Source organism: Topomyia yanbarensis, chromosome 3 (assembly GCF_030247195.1).
Source record: "Topomyia yanbarensis strain Yona2022 chromosome 3, ASM3024719v1, whole genome shotgun sequence".
Lineage (NCBI taxonomy): Eukaryota > Metazoa > Arthropoda > Insecta > Diptera > Culicidae > Topomyia > Topomyia yanbarensis.
In genome coordinates this window covers 66,261,396-66,287,874 of record NC_080672.1, presented here as the reverse complement: position 1 = coordinate 66,287,874, position 26,479 = coordinate 66,261,396, and the positions used below count along the sequence as shown (strand labels likewise).

General features: G+C 38.2%; 1 protein-coding gene across 1 annotated transcript in view; it reads left to right on the top strand.

Annotated features, from left to right (window-relative positions):
- LOC131688764 (uncharacterized) overlaps positions 1–26,479 on the top strand; it is a 73,631-nt gene that overhangs the window by 25,781 nt on the left and 21,371 nt on the right. The window contains exon 2 of the mRNA XM_058973274.1: positions 12,028–12,425. Within this exon, the coding sequence (XP_058829257.1) occupies positions 12,237–12,425 (189 nt within the window). The 5' untranslated portion in view covers positions 12,028–12,236. The remainder of the gene's footprint in view (positions 1–12,027; positions 12,426–26,479) is intronic.

The following is a 26,479-nucleotide window of genomic DNA, read 5'->3' as shown; positions in this document are numbered from 1 at the left end:
AAAAGTATGGATTATTATTTGTTGAAACTTAGTTTGCTTTATACATTTGTCTGAACTAGTTACATAAAGACTAGTTGCATAAAGACCATACTACGTTAATAAAGAAACAAAACAACAGAGAACCATCATTTATATTCTTGCATTATGGAACGCTAGGTTCAAAAAAATAATTAATCTTCAATAACATACTATCTATTGATTTCAAGTGTTGCAAGATTCGACCTTCAACGAAGTGGAATGTATAATGAAAGAGATCATATGGTTTCTCTCGGAGTTGAAAGTCGGCTGTGTCGAGATCATCAGTTTCCAGGCAAATTAATCGACAAAAACAAACTCAGTTTGTTACGAGCATCGCTCCGTGCTGTGTTCAGAAAACATTTTTGCACAGAAATCTGAATTTCAACTTGTCCTAGGTTCCATCGTCTATTCTAAGCACTTCGTCAGAACCCAGTCATATTACCAATCCCTCCAACGATACAACAGGGAGCGTACAAAGCATAGTTAGTAAATCGATCGGCTTGTACGCAGGGTTAGCCATTTTTCTGAAGAGATCTTTCTAATCTCAAAAAACGAATGACGCTAAGGTAAAAACATTTACAATCGAAACAAAAAAACAGTACCTGGTATCGTATTTATTGGTTACATCCCGATCTCGCTTCATCAACTAGTACTTTCATTATCTTATGATGTTGATTACTCATTTTTGCTCCTTTTGATCGGAGGTTTAAGGTGAAAGTAACCCTAAAATTATCGGAAAATTTAGAATATATCGAATATATTTTTAAACTCAACAGATAGGAAGCAACGATGTTTTGCAAAAATACGTGTTTTAATACAGAAAACAAGTGTGTAGAAGACACAAAGAGCGTAAAAGTATACCTGAAAACCTAAATTTTAAGGGATCATCAATATGAAATGATCCATAACTTGAGAACTATTAAAGCTAGATATATAATATCCTCAGCAATTTCGTTTGCAATAATATAAGCTAAAAAATACAAGGTTCCTATCTAAATATAATACCAAAAAATAAATTTTATAATTTATTCATAGGTGAATTAATCACAGAACACTTTGTATTCCTATAGAGGCGCAATCATCAAGGTATCAACTTCCTCACACAAATTATAATTTTAAGGTGAACGGTTTAGACACTATTAGTTTTGAACACGTAAACGGCGTTTTAAAACACTGTATGATCACGCGATCAATGTGCCTTTCTCAGCTTCCATCATGCACAGCTTTTTAAACCCTGCACGTATCGAGACGATACTTTCAGCACTGTAACACGTGCACTTACAAAATGATTCTTTACCATTATGTCATTAGAACGACTTAAATAAAATTAACTAATACCGCGCGAATAGAGCGCGTGGAGATGATTAAAATTTCGAATTCTACACGGAAAAATAAAACAAACCGGCAGCATAAGTTATTTTAGCTTAAATTTAGGTAGTCTTGAGTCTTGCGTCTCTTTCACGCTTATTAGTGTTGTCAAAAACAAAGTTAGAGATTCGAGTTTTGAGTTGTTTGAGATATACTCAAAATTAGGAAGATTCAACTTAAATTTAGGCATATTTAACACAAGGTTGAGTATTAAAAACCTGTCAATGAGTTGTGGTTTTTGCCGTGATTAAAGGGAAACTACCTTCAACACAGTTTACCTAATTTTACCTTATTCCACGATAGCCGGAGATTGAGTCAAAAGAGCTCAACCTTGCAAATTTGGGTGGAAGTAGTTTAGAGTGTATTATTTACACTGTATTTTTATAGGTGTCAGTTTTTCGGAAATTTGAAAAAATGGCGTAACCCAAAAAGCAACATCGCGGAATGATTTTGCGCAAACACCTGGAAAGTCCTCAACTCTCTCATCAGGACATCGGAAAACAATTCGGAATCATGCAGTGCAGTGGTCAGAATGGATGTTCTATTAATGATGAGGTTCACAAGCGTATAGCGCAAGCGTTTAAGCGCAATCCCCATGCTTCGGTCAGGGATGTAGCCAAAAAATTGAATCCGTCCAAGGAATCGCATACGTACAAAAGTTCCAAATCGTAACGAACGGCAAAATACGGTGGGAAAGTCACAGGTGTACACCCAGATGCTGACGAAGCATGAAGTCTCATTATCTCATCACGGATGCACAGTGGCGGGTCTTCGAAGAAAAGTCGGACAAAACCAAAAATGTTGCTTAATTTGGCTGAAAATTACATTTTAAGGTAATGTTGGTGTCCTGACTTCATTTTTAATGTCAAAAGTTATTAAAGATGAGATAATTTTTTCCATACAGTGTTATCAAAACCTTTCTTATTAGCATAATACTATTTTTATGATGGATCTTTCTTTACTGGTTATCTATATCAATATCAACATAATAATTGGATGAAACTACTTTCAATCTCTACATAAACTATTTCTTTACGTTTTATTCAGTAGTCATTTTGCGCTAATCACCATGCTCCTCCATATCAGTTACATACACGTTAACACACGCGACATACAAACGCACACGCGATCGAACACGTTAACGTACAAATGCTCGAGTCCTTCGCGATGATACACGCGATCGCGAAGCCCTACGCCCGCACATACCTGAACCGTACAATGAATATCACATTCAGAATCACGGCCTGCTACAATTGGCCTAAAGCAGTGTTTTAGTGGGCGACATAGCAAAACACACTACGAGCTATTTGATTATTATTTGAGGCATGGTTATTTTCGACTCAACCAAAAACACCTCGATTGAATAACAAATCAAAATCATACATATAAAAGCTTAAAGGTGCAACTAAAAACCAATTAGCCTAGTCCGCACGAAAATATGACAAATTGATGCATTATATTTCATGCATGGTGTAGTTTAATGGTGAATATTTCCACAATAAACGTTTAATTCCACGCTCTTCGAAGCCCACAACGGACTCGTTGACCTAGGGGAAAAACGATAGAGATGACACGCAAATATTGTTTGGGTGCACCGAAATTATATATTTCCACAAGCGTGAAGCAATATTCATTCCGACGATACTATTTTTGTACATACATACCTACACACCGAGCTCAACGACCGCACGTGCGGTGATTTCATTTTTAAAATTATTCATCCCATGCTCGCACATGCACACGAACTGTTTGTCTGAATTAAACCGGGACGAAGATCAGTGGCACCACCTGGGGCCAGTGATCAACTTATACCAGATCAGCCCCTTGTTGTTTTCCCTTGGTCGGGGAAAAACAAGTTATCACTGGATTGTCGCAAGAAGCTCGAAAGCGATTCTTTCTCATATAAAATTTCACTTTGCAAACACTTGCCGGTCTACTGTGTAATCTCATCAGGTGGATAATTTTGCACACCGCAAACAAGTGCAAGTGGTGTTTCTGTCGATTACCATATGTTGAATTAGCATAATTGTAAACATGTGCACTTGGGTGTTGCTAATGCTGTGCAATGTATGCCAGTATGTAAATACAATCGCGAAGATTGGCTGCACATGTCAGTGTTGATTACGATGTTATTTGTTTTGCTCGGCATCTATTGACGCGAACTTGTACTAACACCAGAAGGAGAAATTATGTTGTGTTATGGTGGAATTAGAATTACTTTTGCATGTTATCTGAAAAATTACATCCCAAGAAACTATTATTGAACGTTTGTTTTATGTGAGGAACATATCTAACGGAAGAAAGACAGATAAAGTATGGCCGGAACAGTGAGAAAGAAGATACGGTGAAAAATCACCTTTGTACTGAACACACTGCGAAAACATATGGCATAGAGCAAGAATCCTACCCGTGATCTCTCAGTTTCAATTCCTGTTTTGTAAGAGGTCCCTGAATCGATTTTTTAGCGCAAGAACACCCATCCAGCTTCTTTGAAAGAATGGTAGTCGAAACTGAATCAAAGCAACCTTAACACTGAAGAACACAGGTACTACCATCAGCTATTTGCTGACCTAGACCATTTGAAATTCTGTACAGAGCAATGCTAGGCAACCGTTCGTTAGTATTGTTTCGGTTGCGCATACGTCGGGATGTGTTCATCGATGTTTAGTTTCTTTAACCCGTCGACAAACCGGAGCCAATTACCGCATCTTTTCGGTTTTCATTAAGATCTTCATGTTCGATTCCAATGTTGCGTACTTCCTCAACTTGTCAGGCATTCCAACCTTCCACCGGCACCGGAGGAAGCTCTTGTTAAGATTCGATCTTGTCGGACATCGCAGTCGCGTATCTCTTCCAATCAATATTTCGTGTGAGCTGATGCAAAACATTTATTATATTCAGCGGCTTTGAACCGTTAGCAATGGTAATTAAGATTGGTAACGGTGCAGGTAGATAACTTTCCACATCCAATATTACCGGAGCGATGTGGAACAGAGGGATAAGTCTAACACGCTTGGACATGCTGGTGGTGTACGAATCCATGTCACTTCACACGTGCTCAAAATGGTCATTTTAAAGTTGATGCAAACATTGTGGATCGATTATCATCATAAATGCCGTACCGTGGCAGTTGAAGTTTCCTAAGAATAGCCTGGGTGTGGGAAACAGTTCCGTAGTATCACAAAACCATCGGTGGGCAGCCGAGGCTCTAGGGGGAATATAGGTTATACAAAAATCTTTACCTTTGATCCTAACTTGGTAAGCGACAACTTAAATGCCTTAAATCGAGGGGAGGTCAATTCGATAGAAGTCATAGCACATTTTGATCTCCAAAAATACTCCTCCATAGGGGTCTACTCGAGCCAAGCGGATAACATTAAAATCGTAAAAGTTGGGGTTTGTTTCTGCATCGCCAACTTAATACACACATTTTGCAGGTCCATTTCAAATAGGACGATTTGTGCCGATTCCATCAGTGTGTAATTTGCCCAAACACAGTAACTGTTCGCTTCGGGTTGGGCTCGTCCGCATCCCTTATCATCTATTTGTGTTGGGTGATTCGTCAACAAGGCAGTGAGTCACTTTGGTTATGAAACTACTTTTTTCCGTTCTTATTTTGTTGCAAATAAGTAGTAGTCTTCATTTTATTATTTTTAAAGTTACATATATTATAAGGGAGGACGTATCCGGCGGGTGATGCCAATCGGGCTGACATTGTTTTGGACTGAGCAGACTAATTTCTATAATTGTTTGGTACTTGTTTAACCAACGAGCGAATTAATCTACGGGCCATTAGGTGTGCGTGAGGAGGACGCATGGTCTTGTATGAGTGGAATGAGAACTTCAGTCATGTATGAGGGTTGATAATTGACCATCCGCCAGAGCAGTAGAAGACCAGTTATCGATTTACCTCCGCCATATCTGCACGAAGAAAAAAAAATCACATCCTTGTCGCGAAAACGGTCGATATTGTTTGGTTGTGGCACCAGCTTGATTCAACTCTTGTTGTTTCTATTCGAATTTTTTTGTTTGTTTTCCGTTTTCTGGCTTGTCGTCTGCAGGAATAATATCTGAATTAACTGTATTCTATCTTAACTCAGAACTGTAGAACTGTCAACTATCTCATGTTTTTACACTTCTTTAGTACTTACTTGTCATCATAACAATGAATAACTCGCGAGCGGAAGAGATTGATTAAAATCGACATTCTATTATTTGTCTATAATCGGTTTTCTGTTATACTAATGCTACGGAAATAAATCAAGTTCCATTCCTGTTTTCATATTATTTTGGCGGTTTAATATAAGCCCCTCTTACTTCGAAACCATTATACATGTGCAATTCCAACTATCTACAAACCGACACGATAGAATCAACGAAAAACTCGTCGCGTGATAGGAAAGCGAACGTTACCGATTTATTAATATATATATATATATATATATATATATATATATATATATATATATATATATATATATATATATATATATATATATATATATATATATATATATATATATGTATATATATATATATATATATATATATATATATATATATATATATATATATAAAAGTTAAGTTATAAAGTTAAATGATAAATTTCCCAAGTTCTTGGTTCTCGGCAGCCGGCTGCCCAGAGAAATTATTACATAATTGCAATTGGTTCTCGGCAGCCGGCTGCTCAGAGAAATTATTACATAATAACGGAACTGGCACATTTACTAACAGCTCTCCCCTTACCGTCATACATGTGTAGATGCAAAAGATTCCTCGATCTCTAGTAGCGACGTGTATCGGACTAACAATCCTTCCTTTCCCAAGCATGTTGTTCCATCGAACATTTTGCAAGTTCAATTGGTTCTGGTCAATAATGGAGTAGCAACCATACGCGATCTCTTATGCTTATAGTTATGCTTATTTGAAGTTTTCTAAAACTTATCTCTACTACCTTACAGAAAAAAGGTAATGCATCTGAAATTACTTGAACTACGTTAATCGATTCACTTAAAAAAAATTAATTATGGGCTAGATGGACACCCCCATTGAGATAAGTACAAACTTTTGTTCAGAAACGGTAAAACTTTCATCGAAACCAGCTGCAAGCCATCTCAATCAATATCACCTTCAAAATTCGAATAAATCTGATTAAAAATTTTACATTATGATTATGTTGATCAAAACGAATCCGAAGTGGGTTTGTCAAATTAGAATTTTCTAGAGTTACAAGTTCATTGAAATTAATAATAAAAATTGTGGAAAATTGTTCATTAAATTTTCATAAATCGATAAATTAATCAAGGCTGTCCGTCCCTCGGCAGGGTACTGTACCTTGATGTGGTCCGGGGGCTTTTCCACCAAAGCAGTATTACAGTGATTATATCACATAAACTTGGGATACGATTATTTTCTTTTTAGTTAAGCTACATTGTGATCAATTTTAGTACTTAACTTGGCGACCTTTATTATCCACTGCCATGGTCAAATAATATACAATGTGGGTTTAGGGCCCAATTCTCTCTGCAGGCACCTCATTCCAAACGTACAAACGTGGCCTACGCGATAACACAAACCTGGTCACAAATACGAACGCCCGCGATCTCGCCAATATTCAAACACCCCGATTGATTAGGTGAACGTTGGAACCTAAGAACCTAAGCTCCTAAGAACCTAAGGAAGTCTCCGCCCTTGGTCATAGCAGCCCAAATTCATGCCTTTAGTTGGACCAATAGAAATAAAAACTAGACAAGACGTCCATGTGCGATTCGTGAAGAATACGCGAACATGCGAATGGCCACACGCTTATAAAAATAATGTGTCCACGCGAAGTTACATACTAGCACACGCGACAAAAACGTCCACATACAAACGCTCGAGTCCTTCTCGATCATCCACGCACGACTACACCCACGATCTCGTAAAAAGTATAACACCCTGGTGACTAAGTGAATGGTTTAGCACTTATAAATTAACAATCCCGGTCTCGAGAGTGAACCTCCAAATGCCCGTGTTCGCGCGAAACTACATAAAAATCGAATGCAAAGTCACATACACGCGACAAAAAAAAATATCAAAATGCTTGAGCGCTTCGGGACCATCCACGCAACCTATACTCGCGCTCTTCCAGACATTATAACATCCCGGTGATAGTATGAACGTCTCGGCACTTGTAATCACTCAAACGCAGTCTCAAGCGTGAACCTACAGTCCCCCGCACTCGCGCATTCATGAATCGTTCGCGTCCGGAAGTCTCTATCCCCGATTCCAGAAGTCTAGGTCCATGCCTTAATTAAATCAATTAGCTCTACAGTTCCAGTAGGACAACTCTCGAAAAAAATCGGCATATTATTAATACTCAATAACAATACTAACTCTGCTCTTTATTTTATTTTTTTAATTTATTTTCGGTCTCATGCGTTATTTTCTTGTGATGACCTTTTTGAGCTCATACATCCAAGAAGAGCAACATTGCTGCCAACAATGATTCTTCTCTGCCATCGGACGTCGCCAGGTTTTAGAAAAATGGATATGTATTCTCATACTCGATGGTATCAGATAAGTAGGAACGATCAACAAACTGCAAGTAGTATATTACACATTTCTTATTTTGAAGTATAAAATATTCGTATTAAAATATTATTTACAGGCTCCACACATATCTCAACATACACAAATACACAAATGCTTGACAGGTGACTGGGCCAAGTGCATTCACTCGTAGGATCTATCATTTCGATGATCGCCTCGATTCTACCAAACCAGTGCACAAGTAAGCTGACATAAGCTAGTCTCATCTGGTGAATGCATGTAACCTGGAAACCCCAGACACGACAGGACGAGACGGACAGACTGGACTCGACGGGGCCTAGTTCAGAGTTTTTGAGCATTCTTCAATGCACGGTTATTGACCTAAAAAAAGAAACATTCGGCATGTTATTTTTCCTTTTATTACTGTATCTTGAGTTGGGTTCATACTGATATTCACTAGCACAGTCAATTGCATATTATCCCATATACATTCACATCCAAAACGTGCAAACGACCCTAACTTTCGCGATAACACAAACCTGGTCAAAAACGCGAACTTACATTACAATTTCAATCATCCACACACACCTACGCTCGCAATTTCGCCAACACCCTTTTACTTAAGTGAACTTTTCAGCACCTATAGCTTTACAACCGCGGTCTCAAGCATTAACCCACCACTCGCGCGATCATAGACCGGCTACGTTCGGAATTCTCTACTCTCGATCAGCCTAGACTCATGCCTTCAGTTGGACCGATCGGGAATGATGCTCATATTCACTAGACAACACGTTTCTCTACCATACACTGAAAATTAATTATTAGATTCACGGTCCGCGCGCGATCGTTCGAGAATACACGTGAATGTGCGAATGGCAACACGGATCTAAAACCGGATTTATGCACGCAAAGTTGGAGACACGCTGGCATTCATATGCTCGAGCCTTTAGCGATCACACTATTACACAATTAGTAAACGCCCACGCTAACCCAGACAGATATGCACTCCTGGACTCGAACGCTAAAAACCACACCTTCCACGCATACACCACCCAGGACTGAACATTAGATTCATACATACAAAGCAACAAGTAGTAATTACAGGTATTCGTCTGGCAACCGGGGGAAAAGCCGTGTGGTGTCCGGCGGGCTGAAATCTTTTTGCACTATTTCAACCAAGAATAGAACCTCTGGGAACTGCTCCCATGTCGTAAGAGGCGACTAACAACATGCTAGGAGTTCCTAGGCCGAGGTTTTGTTCCGTACCGAAGACTTAATCTGGACGGACCTTAAGGTTTTCCATATTACCCTCTTTCCAGTCTGTATTTAGTGAATCACTGACATATACTCACCTTTTCTGATTCGCCTTTCTTGATTGTGTACCAACGTTTTAAGTTTCTTCTGGCGGTTGTATATTAGCCGTAAATGACGAAATCTAATTCTACACTAAGTAACAGAATATATTAATATACCGGCACTTCCACGCCAAGGTTTAACTTCCAAAGCTTTGGCTTAAAAACCGTTTTTAAAAAATGGAAACTTTCATGCAGGAAATTTATTGAATTGGCCTAAGATGGAGCTGTCGAATTTCACAAAAAGCTTTTTATGTTGCAAGTGATCTGTAGTTTTGTTAAATTAGGTATTTTTCTATTATATTTGGAACCGTCTACCGACAAATCTACATTTACGAATACCTCCAAAAGTGACTTCTTGAGGTCTCATGAAGGCCTGACACTAGCTTTATGATACTTTTGCTTTTCTAAACAGTAATAAAAATCTCAACATTCAAGAACTTCACTTTGTCAGAAAATGTAGGGCCATCGGAAGCTAAAACTTCGTAAAATCGCACTCCTGGTCCTTTTTTCAGTGCAGTACTCTACGTCACTCGTTCAAATTTGCACCGCTCTTATGGTAGTCGGTATTTGCTAGTATTACTGTTCTCCCATCCATTCTGGTAGTCAAACGGTGGGATAGCAAAATTCTTACAAGTTTCCTATCTCATGCCTCCACGCGATTCTAAGTCTATTGATGGCATTTGGTCCTTAGACCGCAGAATGAGAGGGTGCGAACAGAATGAGAGGGTGCGAACAGATCTAGTCGAGAAAACATTGCCGTAAAAATGAATAGTTGATCGGAAATTAGCCCCAATACGACTAATCTGACTAGTATCTATGAACACGGCTCAATACGTATTGAAAATTCGCCGCGTCTGTTTTTATGAACCTAATTTAAAGCTCCGTTATTGCTAACAAGCCCGTGCATCAGATTAACAATCCTTTATATTTCCCTTCAGTGTTCGGTATTATCGCTCGTATACTTGTATTCCACAAACAATCCGATATGGAAAATAAGAAATACTTTCCTTGATTTATAACATCTCGCGCTATTTTTGCCAGTATAATATGCTGTCACTTGGTAGTTTTCAAGCCAATAAATATATCGTAGAGAAGAAGTAGCGAGTTCTGTCCAAATACTGTTGCAATAAATAGTGATCCGGCCCATTACGCAGATAAGATTAGCTTTTCCAGGCAATACTCCCACGATCGGCTGTGTGGAGTTCAAATTGTTTTTGTTTAGGGAACATAGTATACTCTCGGTAGCCGGCTGCCCAGAGTTTAAAAATAACCAAAAACTAAACAAGATCATCTCTTTTTCGAGTGATCGTGCACTCGAAGACTAACTAAACAACTACCTAATAAAATATGCTTTACAGGTCGCATCGTTTGCTTGGAGCGAATCCTAGACCTGATACCCTTCCAAACCACCAACTCCGCGACACCTATGGAAGAGTCTGATGAATCGTCGTCCTTCCGTTAAGTAGGTGGAGCATCAACACTTCCTGTCTACCTTATCCTTTATCCTTCCCCGTGAACGATGGAGATGGGGGCGGCCGGCAATGATGGCTATCATGATGTTGAGGTTTTAATATGGGTCGGATTGGTATGAATTCCTACTTACCACTTCCTAAGCAACTCTTATTAGATAATCAGCAGTCAAACATGATGAAGTCAGTGTGCAATCCGCCAAAATCATCGTCACAACGCAACGCAACGCAACGCAACGTATTCGTCTGGCAACCGGGGGAAGTACATCTCAAACGCAGAACTTATCATTTCAATGATGGCCTTGGATCTACGTTGCCTGTGTTCAAGGCACCATAGCTTTGTCCGTCAGGTCAAGGATGCATGAAACCCGCTAGCCACCACCCTCGGCCCTAGCTGCCCATAAAGGGATAAAAAAAATAAATCGATAAATTAATCAAGGCTGTCCGTGTATCAATTTTCAATCCTGAGGCGATATTGTAGGCAAAATCGCGAAATCAACTAGTTTAACGGTATAAGATTGGCTCATCTCTCCACTTTTTAACTCTACTTGATCACTCGGATAGAATCGATAATACAAGAAAAACAAATTTATTTTAGTAGTATTTCGTACCAGAGGAGGTGTTTCAAATTTAAAAAAAAACAGACTAAACAAGCAGGGAATAAGGAACATACAAAAACACTAACTATCAAATTACAAATTTGCGAAAAAGAAAAAAAAATACATCGCCACTTATTAATCACCGAAAACGCACGAAAGTAAATTCGCACAACCCTTCTCAGCAGGATATCAAATAAATCAAGATAAACTATATTTTTATCCCGAACCATTTTTCGGAGAATTCATTTCGGTCCTCTCGTTCTCTGTTCATTACTCAGACTTTCATATTTTTAAATTCTATTCTTTACCTGCATAAAAAATCTATCACAGTAACAAACACATTCCGATTTTATTTTTGTCGTTCTCCCACATGACAGCAATAACCCACATTTATGACTCTAACCAACAGCCATCAACAATCTAATATTTACTGTACCTATGTGTTGTCAGATAAGCTATCCTTTGCCAGATCTGCGAACAGTTTACATTAGATACTCCGAAGTGCACTTATCTTATCTCTCAGCGTTAAGCTACGAACCACATTGAACCATATATATTGCGATAAATCACCCAGCACGAGTGGAGATGATAGCGTAGATGAGTGTACCTGTTCCTACACACACTGACTATAGTCCTAGCTGTTGCTAATATACACTATTAATCGTTTGTACATTTTGTCCTTTTCAGATCGTCGCTGGGTTGCAACATTCGACAGTTAACAGTCGCCACGTGCGGAGTACTTGCTGAGAATGGAAGTTTGAGAGTGTTTTTCTAATGAAATATTTTAAGCAGTGATCTTCGAAATCTTAGAATCGTTGGAATTTTACAGTGCAAACGGTGGAAAAGTGTCGCACGTCTGTGAAAAAAAATCTAGAAACGTATAATCCCGCGTAAAGATGCCTATGAAAGAATGGATCCACCGACTGCAACCAGTACAGTTGTACATCGTTCTGGTGCTATCCATACTGTATTTCTTGGTGCAACTGTTCCTAAGCCACATCTCGCATGCCCTAGTCCTGCTGGTAGATTCCTATCACATGCTGTGCAATATCATCGCCCTCACCGGGTACATACTAACAATTAAGGTGAGTTGATTTAATTTATTTAACTTTGTGATAAGAAGTGATGTGTGTAAATATTCTGATAAATCACAATTAAAGCCCTTGGTTATTCATTGAGGAACGCGTCCCAAAATCAAGGCTGGAAGATTATATGAAGCCATCATTTATTATAGATCTACTGTACACATCTTGCTACCCACCTATCACTAATCAATAATAATATTACGGCCGAACTGCGTACAAATAAACACTTCCAACACGACACATCATTGCTTTTACTCATGATACGCCTTTGCGCTTTCCTTAACATGTACTGTTTTGTTCGAAGACAAAGAAAAATATTTCGATAAATTCATTTTTGTTTTCCGGTAAATTAGGATTTTATTTAAACCAACATCAAGTTTAGATTATGGGAATAAATCACGTTTTCATAACCTAGAAAGATATTACAGGGCGTAGTAGGCGGTCCCCGTTTCTATTAGACATATGGCGCTTTCTCCCGTTGTGTACTTCAAGTAATGTGAAATACGTTCTCCAATGTGTTAATGTTGCATTACATTTTGTTTTGTAGAAGTAGTGAGCGATCTTGTGTTTTCGAGTGTAATAAGTATTTAAATTGATATATTTGATAACATTATGAGTTGTGTCAACTGTCGGACAAAATGGAACGGGAAAAAATTGCTCTCAAAATCGTAAATAAAGTGTCATGAATTCTGAAACAATCACATTCTTACGCTACGAAAACAGGACCATGAACAAAAATCATGCTTTTTATAAATATGTACAATTTCCCTTTAGTAACGCCTGAATAACGCTTTATTAGTGAAAATATTTGTTTTCATTTTGTGAACTTCAGTCACGGTTTTCGCCCTGTCATTACCAAATCGATTTTTTATACGTTCAATAGTTCACAACTTTATGAATATTATTCATAAAACCAAAGGTTAACTCATGATGCTATTCAAAGATTTAGGAACATTAGTTCATAAAATCAAAACATTCTGGATATTTTCTCGTGAACTATTTCACGAAACTCGTCATTTTATTCGTGAACTAATTCATGATTCGTAATTCCTCGTGAACTAATTCATATTTCGTAATAGGCCAGTTACGATCCAATATCCGTTCTCGTTCATTAGTTCACAAAATCATTAAATATCATTCATGTATTCCTGAACTCGTTCATGATTCCTAGTACAATAGTCACAACTGACCATGTGCCCGTGAAATAAATCACATAACTATAAAATATTATTCATGTATACGTGAACTGGTTCATGAATCCTAGCATAATATTCACGACTTATCATCCATGCTCGTGTAATAGCTGACGAGTCTTGTGCTTGGTCAAGGTATTCAGAGGGGAGCTCATATCCAACATCGTTGTGGCGGCAGTTGTATCAAGGACAGGAAAGAGAAACCGTATATGATGACAGGGAAAGAAGAGCAAAACTTGCAACTTTCGGGCAAACGGGAGATCAGCGACACAAATTAGCACCTCAGTCTAGTAGGTCGTTGAGTACCGGGTTGGTGGATGGTATGCTTCTGACCTGCGGAGAATCCTTCAAGAGTCATCAGACCTCGAGTCGCTCTCACTTCAGTTTCCTCCTATGCAGGCGTAGTGGTGGTAAGGGCGATGGCGGTTGCATAGCGGCACTCTGGCACTGGTCGGGCCTAAAAGGTAGGACAGGGAGCTTCAAGAAACGAGAAATAAAAGATAAGGGCCTAATCATTTTCAATTGCATGCAACATGGTAATGTGCACTTTTTCAAGAAATATCCAGCTGCTAGCGACCTATAATAGGTACATTGATTCTTTTCGACTGTGGAAATTGTAAGAGCGGGGAATGTTTTCGGCAGTGCAGTCACGTAAGAATTTGCGTCGATTCTAACTTATCTTCGCCGACGTTTCGATCCGTGGTTGGGATCTTCTTCAGGGCCTAATTTATTGCGGAAAATAACTGTTGTATTACATGTATTACACAAATAAACATAAAAACAAATGCACATACGAGCTCCTGGCCAGGCGAAGTCCATTCTGCAAAAAGTTCGACAATGCTATTCAAAGTCTTCATAAAACCCTCCTTAACATCGAGATCCAAGACACGTTCCATAATATTGAAACGCTTAAAAATAACATCACCGTCCTCAAACAACAAATTATTGACCACACGTCTCCTGAAACATACAAATACTACTTCTACACACAAGAATTCGCCTACTACAGGAACTATCAACGCAAGGTTGACAAAACACACCAGAAATACCGCCGCATATTCCACATTTCGGAACAACAATCCCAACGTAAACTACCGACATACAACGAAACTGCCGTACTCAATGCCACTAATATAAAAATACCCACCGAAGTAAACACGCTTTTAAGTCTTGGACCAAAGTACGCATTACCGAACCCCAGGATAAACAAAATACCGTTTTTCCATCTCATTGCCGATGTAGAGAACATCCTAGCAATACACATAGACAAAAACATACGCGAGCAGACAAGGTGCCAGATTATAAACCACATTCAAAATTTCATTACCCGTTCAAACCACAACAATACAAGGAGTCCACTCGAAAAGTTTTGCGATAAGGCGGTCATCAAAACGAACAAATTCCTGAAAGAAAACCCGGACGTCCTCATTACTGAAGCAGATAAAGGCAATAAGACCGTAATAATGTATATAGAAGACTACAACACCAAAATGAAACAGCTACTCACTGATGAACATATTTACCAACCCTTAAAAGCAGATCCAACATCCAAATATCAACGTCAAAATAACCATATAGTCCAGAGAATGTTCCAACTCCACATCATCGACAGCCAAACAAAACATCGATTAACCAGTTACAATGCAACCTGTCCACGAATTTACGGTCAACCCAAAGCGCATAAACCACACCTGCCTTTACGTCCAGTAGTGCCTAACGTGACATCACCTACATACCAGCTCGCCAAACATATCTCCAACATCCTGCAACAATCTCTACACTGCTTGTACAATGCAAAAGACTCCATAAGTTTTTGTCATTACGTAAATAGTCTAAAAGTACCACCCGAACACCTTCTCGTGTCGTTCGATGTAGTGTCTTTGTTTACCAATATTCCTAAAGACTTGGTTATACACGACATTATTATGATGTGGGACAACATAAAGCTACACACAGACATCAACCTGGATCTATTTCTAGAAATAGTTGAATTCCTGATAGACACAAGTTTTTTCTGCTTCCGTGGTCAATACTACCACCAAAGGTTTGGAACAGCTATGGGTAGTCCCCTATCGCCCATACTCGCAGATATAGTGATGGAGAACTTGATCTCAACCGTTATTAAAATCGCTAATATCCCTCCCGAACATATCAGAAAATACGTTGATGACCTTTTCTTACTCATCCACAAAAATAAATTACAAGAAATACTAGACACCTTCAACAATTATAATAAACACATTCAATTTACGTGTGAAGTCGAACAAGCAGGAAAACTACCATTTTTGGATCTCCTGATCATACGAATGGATGACAACACTATAAAAACTGATTGGTATGCCAAACCAATATCATCCGGACGACTTTTAAATTTCAATTCATTTCGCCCGACGGATCAGAAAGTCGGGTTAACCACCAATTACATCAACCGGGTCCGTCAACTTAGCACTGTTCGCAGCATTGATCAACAAAATATAGTCATCACCGATCATCTCATACGCAATGACTACCCCATAAAGTTCATCAATCGCATGCTACATCAATCACCGAACAATAATATCAATGAAGTCTCGCAGTCAGAACCAACCATATACAAACCTATAACTTTCATCCATGGACTGACCCAAATGATCAGGAAAACATTACATCGCAACATACCTAACCTAAAAACAGCACCAAGCAACAGGTACACAGTCAAATCCCTGTTACCCACAGCCAAAGATCCCCTCCTTCAGATGCAGAAAAACAACATTATTTACAAAATAGCATGTTTTAACTGTGACCAATACTATATCGGAATGTCACGAAACCAGTTAAAACACGTATGTATGGACACCAATCTCTGATTAACAAATTAGATCAGAGACTAGCAGATGGTCAAAAATATGACGATAATCAAATACAAGAGCTAAAAGAGAGAACCGCTCTCATGGAACATTGCATCTCACACCAACACCGTTTCGATCTAAAAAACCCCACAATTATTGACACCAGCTTCAAATCCAGTGCTCTCCCGATCTTAGAGATGTGTCACATCTCGACTACTCCCCACACAGTCAACCGCCGTACAGACACCGACAACCTAAACAGCGCCTACGCAAACATCCTGGATTCCATTAGAAAAATGAGAGAGATCGATACTCGAAAAACGATCGCTCTCCAACAAGTAAACACCACTAATACCCACCAAAAATAGATTCGAACCATTTCTACTGCTTATAGTGACCAAGTGCGAGTTCTCAAGGAATTGTTTTATTCAATTGGAGCGATTTTTAAATCCATTTTAGACCGACAAACTCGATGAGTAAACTCCGTAAGTTATACTGTCTCATTGCTACCAAAATCCATACTATACGATCCCCCAAACTATGATATGTCCCACAGTGAAAACACCCGATGTTAACCCTCTCAGACCTGACAGTTTACCGTATGCAAAACGAACCGTGACATTGTCGAATATTGTCGAGTGAGTAGCACTTCGCGAACATTATGTTTTTATGTTTATTTGTGTAATACATGTAATACAACAGTTATTTTCCGCAATAAATTAGGCCCTGAAGAAGATCCCAACCACGGATCGAAACGTCGGCGAAGATAAGTTAGAATCGACGCAAATTCTTACGTGACTGCACTGCCGAAAACATTCCCCGCTCTTATAATAGGTACCAGCAGTAGATTTAAGAAAACTATTAAAACTTCGAACATTGTTATTCAAAGTTGCGTTGAGCATCATAAATCGTGTTCGTGATATAGATGTGTTCCCAGAATAAAACTGCTGATGTCATGAGCATGAGCCACATTACTCCCCATGTCAAATTCGAAAGTGAGCTCTAGAATAAAATACCACGATATCGCGAACAGAAGCTACGAAAATCGTGACTAAGACCCTAAAATTATGAACATAAATCACAAATCGTGACAAAAATGTCAAAAATCGTGACTAAAATCTTGAAATCAAGAACATAAATAAACATGAATCTCTACTCGTGACTAAAATATCACGATAACGTAATTAGAAATTACGAAAATCATGACAAAATTCCTGAAATCATGAAAATAAATCACATTACACGTAATAAAAATATCAAAAATTGCGACTAAGATCCTGAGATCATGAACATAAATCACTCTACTCATGACTAAAATACCCAAGTAACCAATAAGCATTATAACGTAGCCTAATATTTGCTTTAAATCCACATATAAAGCAGTGTTATAGAGCCGTGAAGCCCTAAATACTGATATAATGCAAGTATTATGCCAGAAAAGGCGAAATATAATGCTATTACTGTGCAGAGATTGACAGCTCGTTTCTGTATTATTAATGCTATTATATAGCACCAGCGTACAAATGTCAAATTTAAAAGCCTAATATTGGCACTAATAATGCTATTAAAAAGCTTCAGTTGGCTGTCATTATCCGCCATGATGGTTTTAAAATTATTTCTTATGTTTCCTTTCACGATAAGTGCGCTGCGTTTGCTCCCTGAACTATATTGCATATGTTCGATTGAAATTAAATATGCCGAATATAATCTTCAAGAAGAGTTCCATAACAAATAAACCCACAGCATTACAATAGCATTAAATTGGCTTTTTATTTGCTCTATAATGGCACTAAATGCACTTGTAAAGCTTACATGCTTTAAAGATCCTTGAAGGATGTACGCGTTATGTCAGCTTTATATACGCATAACGAGCAAGCGATAATGCTATATGTCAGCTGCGCAGTTATGCATTATTGATGCTAATATAGAGCTTTATTGCATTGTTAATGCTGTAATGGAGTTTCAATGCAACATCAGTGCAAATGTATAGCCAATATAAAGCAATGGCTTAATGCTTATGGTTACTTGGGTATGACGATAACGTGGGTAGAAATTACGAAATGCGCGACCAGCATTCTGCAATCATGAACATAAATCCGATAGTAAACTCATAAATAAAATAGCTCGGTACCGTGATAAGAAATCACAAAGATCGTAAACAAGCTTCTGAAATCATGATCATCGTTTGACTGTCGGTTGTATATTCCCAAATTATCAACTAGAATCATTACAAAAACTAAACATGTCCAGGGAACAACAACAGTATATTCGGGGTGAACTAGTTTTTTGGAAACAGATAGTTTCATGAAAACGAGGTTTATTATTCACAATTTCAGGAACTTGGTCACGATTTTCGTAAATCGTTCAGTTCACGAAATCGTGATCTTTTGTTCATAAATTTATGAACGGATTTTTTTCCGTGTAGTCTGATCATCTAAATAACCTGTTATTTTTTTAACCTTGGCGCCATTGCCCCTCCCCAAAGTTGATGGGTTTGACGGTATTGAAAACATCATCAAACATATTTCTTGTATCAGTTTTAAAGAACCTCTGATATACAATTGCTTTAAAATAGTTATTGCATTACCCATCGAGAAGACCGAGAGGGCTTATGGCCCTTTTTATGGTTTGTGTTTTTTCATACTTTCATACTACCAGCCCAAACTAACGATCAGCCATAAAATAAATGTAAAAGTAGAAGCCTATTAGTATATGTGTAGTAACAATAGTCGTTTTTAGTAGTAATGTACAATTGTAATGTGCCAGTCGTGTGTCTATCTATGTACGTGTTCGTCTGAGTATTTGTGATAGCTGGGCCAGGGAATGGATGCAGATCTGGCGTATATGATGGAATAGTGGGTAATTTATCATCTCGCGTGCAATTTTTTCCTTCCTAGGATTCGTTGGTCACTTTTTTCCGATGTTAAATTCGTGCATTTGATTCGATTCATTCGGGAAGATTGGATTTGATAAATTAAGGAACGGTTATTTTACCGACGCACGTCAATCATCCATTCCCGGCCAAGTATGAAAAAACCTACTTGAATACAATCGTCGTTAATGGTAAATAAATAACATTTGCTGACATTTAGACTAGTTCAAATAGTTTAATTGCATGTTGCATGTGTTCTTTTCTTCTACGTCACTAGTCTACTATCGTTGTATTTCTATTAGTTTGCTTTTCCATTACTCATGTATACCAAAAATAATATCAATCAATTTATACGATTATACTTAATCTCCTTGCATCTTTTTTATCTTTATTCGGCATGTTATTCTCCTTTTTTACTATATCTCACATTAGATTCATATTAACACTCCCTAACACAACCAATGGCATATTCTCTTATATGCCTTCACAATCTCTCTCATTCCAAGCGCTCGTGGCCTTCGCGATAACACAAATCTGGTCACAAACAATCATCCACATATAATTATGTCGGCGATCTCGCCAACATTGAAACACCTCGGGATTTAAATGAACGTTCTAGCAGTTATAAATTTGCAAACGCAATCTCAAGCATTAACTCACCGTTCGCGCGATATTGAATCGGTCACGCCTTCAGTTGGACAAATAAAAATGACGCTCATATCCAGGCCAGCGACGTGCGGTTGGCCAGATTGCACCCCACCAAGGGCACTAACCATAGAGGGGATAAAAAATCTGTATCTGCTTTGTAGAATAAGTGGGATAAGTCATAAAATAAGTCAGGATAAGTGCCATTTCCAGGTACAAACTAAATTGTTATTCAAAAACCGAACTGAACAAGAAATCCAATGTAAACAACAAAGGGGCGTAACACTGGTACTCAATCAAAGGCACCAGACGAGTACGGTACGGCCCTATCAATCTCATTCAAATTTATCCACATTGACGTTGTTCCTAAATGTAAAAAGGATATAAGAGTAAAAAATTATTGCATTCGCTATTGCTTGTTTGTTCAGTTTTAATGAAACATAAATGTGACAGAACAAAGTCAACTGTCAAAAAGTAAGGCCACCTATTTAAAGGTGTAGCAAACATTGTGGAATGAATTATATCAATTGTCACCGAGAAGTCAACCGCATGCCGAACAGTAAGAATTTACTTCTCCTCGGTACCTGGAGGAGTTCAGCATTAACACAAAGTTACCGGTTCCTAACCTAGGCCTGATCAGTCCTGCACTAAGTTGAATCTCTGGTTGAATGTTAAACCACTTAAGATTTTTGGTTGTGAAGTCCTTGTTTGACCTCACAGTTCTAAGACCAAAGGCTGCTTACTTCGGCTTTGTGTCAGCACTATCTCGAACTGTTATATTTGACGGCGCCTCAAGAGAAAAATTTTAGCCTTAGCAATAAATATCATCAGCCAATAGTTTTTAAGAGCAGTTACAGTTGTCCTCACTAGAGGATCATCAGGGCCGCACTCTTCCTGAGCCAAAATAGCTGAATGATTTGTCGTGATGAGAAGCGTAGCGTTCTTTAGTATTTTTGCATAATAGTGCTTATAGTATCTTTTAAGAGAATGCTTCAGATACTCCAGACGCTGTTTGTACGCGGGGCATGGTAACAGATCATATGGACTCTTCCCACAATATGCACACTTTTCAGCATTCCCAATGCAAGAATCATTCTGATCATTTTCTGCGCACTTGATATAGCTTGTAGCTACAATGGACCACTCATTTGTGTTTAGTACAATGCATGATGCGTGGTACATAAAGTGGAACAGACGTCTCTACCTGTTCCACCTTTTCGAACAAACGTCACCCGATACAAGTTTGAAGAGACACTTAATTTTGTTCCGTCCTGTGTGATTGCCTTCTGAAATCTTCGCTCACGGGGGGTCCTTTAAATAACAAAATCATAAAAGCGATCTCAAACGCGAACCTAGAAACACATGGGTTCGCGCGATTATGAATCGGTCACATCCGAAAGTCCCTACCCTCAGTCCTTATAGTATAGGTCCATGCCATCAGTTAGACCAATTAAAAAATGACGCTCATATCCACTAAACAACACGTTACACAACGATATGACCGGGAACTGTAGTGGTATAGCAGGAAATCTCATTATTTTTCTAGTATTCAGCACATTAACATACAAATGCTTAAACCTTCGCTATAATCCACACGCGTGGTCTCACAAACATTAAAGCACCTCGGCGATTAATGGAGTGTTGAGCACTAATAATCTTATAAGAGCGGTATCAAGCGGGAACCTAAAAACGCCCATGTTTGCGCGATAATGAATCCGTCACGTCCGGAAATCTTTACCTTCGGTCCTAGCAGCCTAAGGCCATGCCTTCAGTTGGATTAATAAAAAAATGACGCTCATATCCACTAGACAACACGTTCCATGGCAACATGACCGGAATAGTCTCAGAAAAATGCATCTCCTTGTTGTGGAACCATTTGATGAATTAACCCCGAAAATTCAATTCCGGAGCCATTTTACGTGGTGCCGTGAGCTACCGTTCCAAGGTCAAATCGTCATATAGTTCCGCAAGGAAAAGAAACAGACTTCTGAGATAACTCCCAGAATTTTGATTACTTTCAAATTTACAAATCGTGTCCCTGTACTTGAGCTTCTTTCCAGAAATCCGGATTCCCGGGAACCAGATAAAATTTACTGGATTTAAAAGAGTATCAGTACCTGAATCCAAACATCCAAAAATTATCAAACCGGCTAAAAATTGCCATAGTCATGAGTTTTCCAATTGGCAGGGTATCCGTAAAAGTGTTTTTATTACACCCATAACGATTAGAGCACAACTTATCACTTGTACACGAGGCTGTAGTAATGTTAAGCACTATTTAGACTCTCGGTGAAAATGAACGTGAACATGTGTTGAATACCTTCCATTGTTCACGGTGGACGACGTCGTGAACAGTTTCATCAGCGAACAACGATTTCACGCTCAACTGGCAGTTTACAGTTTGTCAGAATGCAATTTGGTATTCGAAGGTGAACGTTCACCGTGAACAGCGATGACATTTATATTCACCACTCCGCATCAATTCAACAAGTAAATTATCCACTGCGAACATATTTCACCGTGGAATATTTAAAATTATCGGGGAATATGAATATTATTGCATTGATTCAATTACATCGAATAATTGTGCATGGATTCGCTAAGAATATTAATGTACTATCGTTTAGTTCCAGTTTCATCAATTTCTATGTACTAATAAGTGAGATATTAGAAAAAAAAATTTGGTGCGCATCGAGTTCACGTTCATTTTCACCGAGGGTATAAATAGGCCTTTATTACTGAGCAGTGATGCCAGAGGAAAGTTTTCTCTTTCATTAAGTGCTGTCAACTGTGTTCGAATAGTAACGGTTTGTCCAGAATTTTCCTTCAAAGAAAATTTTGGGAATTGGCTTTTACGCCGTGATGATATGTTTGTCGAACATCTCAGCAGTGTCATAATTTATAGTAATGGCATTTTTAATGCTCGCGTTTCCGAAAGAAAACTCATCCCAACAAAATCAATCAAACGCAAGTTTGAATTTATAAAGTTGCACAACTGCAGATAAATAACAGCAACGTTAGTAATTTGTTTTGAAGAAAAAAAATTACATTGTGGTATTCATCACCTGCGACATTAAATTTCGCTTTCTCCAGCACAGCTGAGACCCGGTGCAATATTCACTAACCGATGAATGTAGTAATTACCGCTACAATCGACGGTGTAAATAATTATAGTCATCCGTCAGGTTCTTGCATGTCATTATCACGATTGAGCTGCTACTGAATCGTCTTTGTATCTTGTTATTATCTTATCCCAGCCCATGAACAAGGAAATTGAAATCAATTTGATAGTAGGGTGTAGGGCACATTTTCATACTATTTTCTGATATAATTTGCTTTCACACAAAATATTTCGCAACGCAATTATTGCCGTCTCATAAAATATTTAAAAAAAAAAATAAATGTTTAAAAGTATAAAAGTCTCAATTTTAATGCAGATTTTTCATAAAACACATAGGAGCTTATTAGATTGGACGGAAAAGCGAAACTCACCCTCGAGTAAATGAAAAGAAGTTCCTGTTTTAGGTCTGCTTCTTTTTGATATTATAGGAAATCGCAAACAATATAACACAGCAACAAAAACGCCTTGAAAGATAAAGAACCGCACTTAATAAGATTTTTAGGAATAATTGGCATCATTCTATACAATGAGTCTCGCAATGAATAATCACCAATAGTGCATAAAATGCATATCTGTTACACGTGAGGGATTGCCACTTGGAACTGTGATAACCATTCAACGAAATTACTAATACTTTAGCTACATATTTTTTATTCAGCACTATCTGTCAACACTTTTTACTCTATGCGTTTGACGAGGCACGTCATATTTTTTCAAGCATAACAAATGTAAAGCTTTTCAATACCCGATGAAAGTGCCGTAATCTTAAACATAATCACGTGTTACGTAACCCGAAAATCGTATCCAAATTACCACCACCAACAACAACAACACATCTTGATCACCAAGCAAGGTATTCAATTATCCCATCAAATCATTGATTTATCTATCAGACCTTTACAAAGCGATTGTACCTCGCAACGCGGAAGCGAAGCGCCAATTAAATTTATTCCAATAAATTCATAGACGCCACTTATTACCGTATTGGCGCAGGAGTAGTGTACCTATTTCGCCATTAAGCTCTAGTCGTTTGAAAGTGTTTACATTAGGTAACATTATGTAGGTATATTAAACATCGAAAACACAAATATTATCAACACAAAAAAGGCAAAAATATATCCCAGTACGAGTGGGTTGCGTATAATTACAACCACCTTGTAATAAATTTCAAAATACTTTATCAAAAAATTCGTTGATTGGATACGGTCCAATGCGCGATCATAACAAGATTCGTTGCTGTTGGGACAACAGTAGTTGATTTAGGTGTTGGTGTTGATATCTGCGCGTTTGTTTGGGTAGTTGTTGAAGTGTTTTTCCTCGAGAGTTTCCGTGCACTGGTGCAGGGTTTTCCCTAAGAGAAGAGAAGACAATCGCGTAGCTAATTTGATCCAGTCCTAACCTTAATATTGAACCAGCTTCTGATTGGTCATTTTGCCAGTCAGAGGCGTTCATTATATTTACATACGGGATAGAAAACAATGCTGCTGAATTATTTCTGGCTACGTTTCATACACATCAACCTTTCATGACAATTTAATAAAAGTCCTGAATGACGTGTATTGTTAAGAGAGAAAAAAATTAAAAAATATATTTAATTTTTAAATGCAGCTAGCATTGTAAATTCTTGGTTGAGGTGCGATCTTTGAGGTAAAATTATTTTCAGCAATTGTGAAAAGCATACAAAAGGTATCTGGCAACGATAAACGCTTGTTATCTTTAGATTTACGGCAGGGCCTAGTCGAGAAAATTAAGAAGAGCCAGAAGCCTATTGTCGTATCTTTTCTTAGGGTTTTCCATAGTGCGCCGTTTATTTGTAGAACTGACACGTGGCAAACTGATTGTAATAGTCGCACATCCTTGCCTGTGTATTAGGGTGGGACAAAAAATAGATTCCAGCTCCGAGCAACTTTTTAGGTACCATTTGGGTCCTAGAACAACTGTGCAAATTCTTAGCTCAATCGGTGAAACTATATTTTTGCGCCCAATGTTTAAAGTTTACATGGGATTTTGTATGGGAAAGTTAACTTTCACAAAATAATTCCTCCAGGAGTCGCCCATTACTTCCTAAAAATAAATCGTTATGCGGCTTGTATAGGAAATTTAACAAAGAAAAAAAGTCTCGAAAACCACGAAACGATCTGATGCTTGTGGAAAAAGTTATTAAGCAAAAACCAATTGATGCTCTGACGATTGAAAAAATATTCATTTTTTCTAGCACCACTGCTGTTGGTTGTCCAATTATACGCAATTTTGTTTTAATCCTCTCTTAACGTATCTAAATCGTTTATCTATACTATTTGGCCACTTCGCAAGGTTTTGAGTTATAAATTGAGGCTTCTTTTGTACATAATAAAAGAAAGTTAAAAATTTTGTATATAATAAAACCGTCAAAAGCAGTGATGCTATGAAAAGTGAAATTTTCATCAATCTTCAGGGCATCAATCGGTTTTTGCTTAATAACTTTTTCCACAAGCATCAGATCGTTTTGCAATCTTCTAGACTTTGTTTCCTTGACAAATTTCTTAAAAAAATCAGACACCTGTTTATTTTTAGGAGATAACGGGCGGCTCTTGGAAGAATTAATTTGCAAAAGACAATTTTCCCATACAAAATCCCATGTAAACTTTAAACCGTGGGCGCAAAAATATAGTTTCACCGATCGAGTTAAAAATTTGCAGAGTTGTTCTGGGAGCTAAATGGAACCCAAAAAGTTACTCGGAGCCAAATTTTATTTTTTTCATATAACCATGTCCCACTCTACTGTGTATAGGGAGTGCCATGGTTTTAAGCTTACGAAGGTCAGAGTAGTCGCATTCTCACCACTCAAACACCGTGTCGATTGCTGGCAAGGTAACTCATCAAACTATTATCCTTAACAGAGACCACTCCGTACTGCGACATGAATCTGCGGATCAAACCATAAGATGTACCCGGAAACCAATCGTGAACTCGTACATCGATTGCATCCTTCATTATGGAAGTTCACGTTATCATGTTCAACGAAATGTTCCATATTGTTCATGTCGATAAAGTGTAGTCTACTTCGACTTTACTGTGGAATTCTACAGAGACCACATTCCGTCAGCGACCGCGGTATAATAAGACTTCAAGTTGAACTGATCATATTCAACCATCTCAACAAGAATAACAGTAGTTGGATTTAATCAGTTCAGTGCATACGAAGTAACAGCACCGAACCTTATTATTCACATTTTTTGCCGGCTGCTTTCAAGTTTCAAATTTGTATGACCGTTGCGGTCGATTGCTGGCAGCGGAATGACTTTTTTACACCTAGCATGCATATTAGAGTGACAGGAAATAAATGACCTCTATCAGCTCACCCCTGAGTCGATTCCTAATCCCACCAGGAGTACTTGCACCAAGTTAGTGTTGGC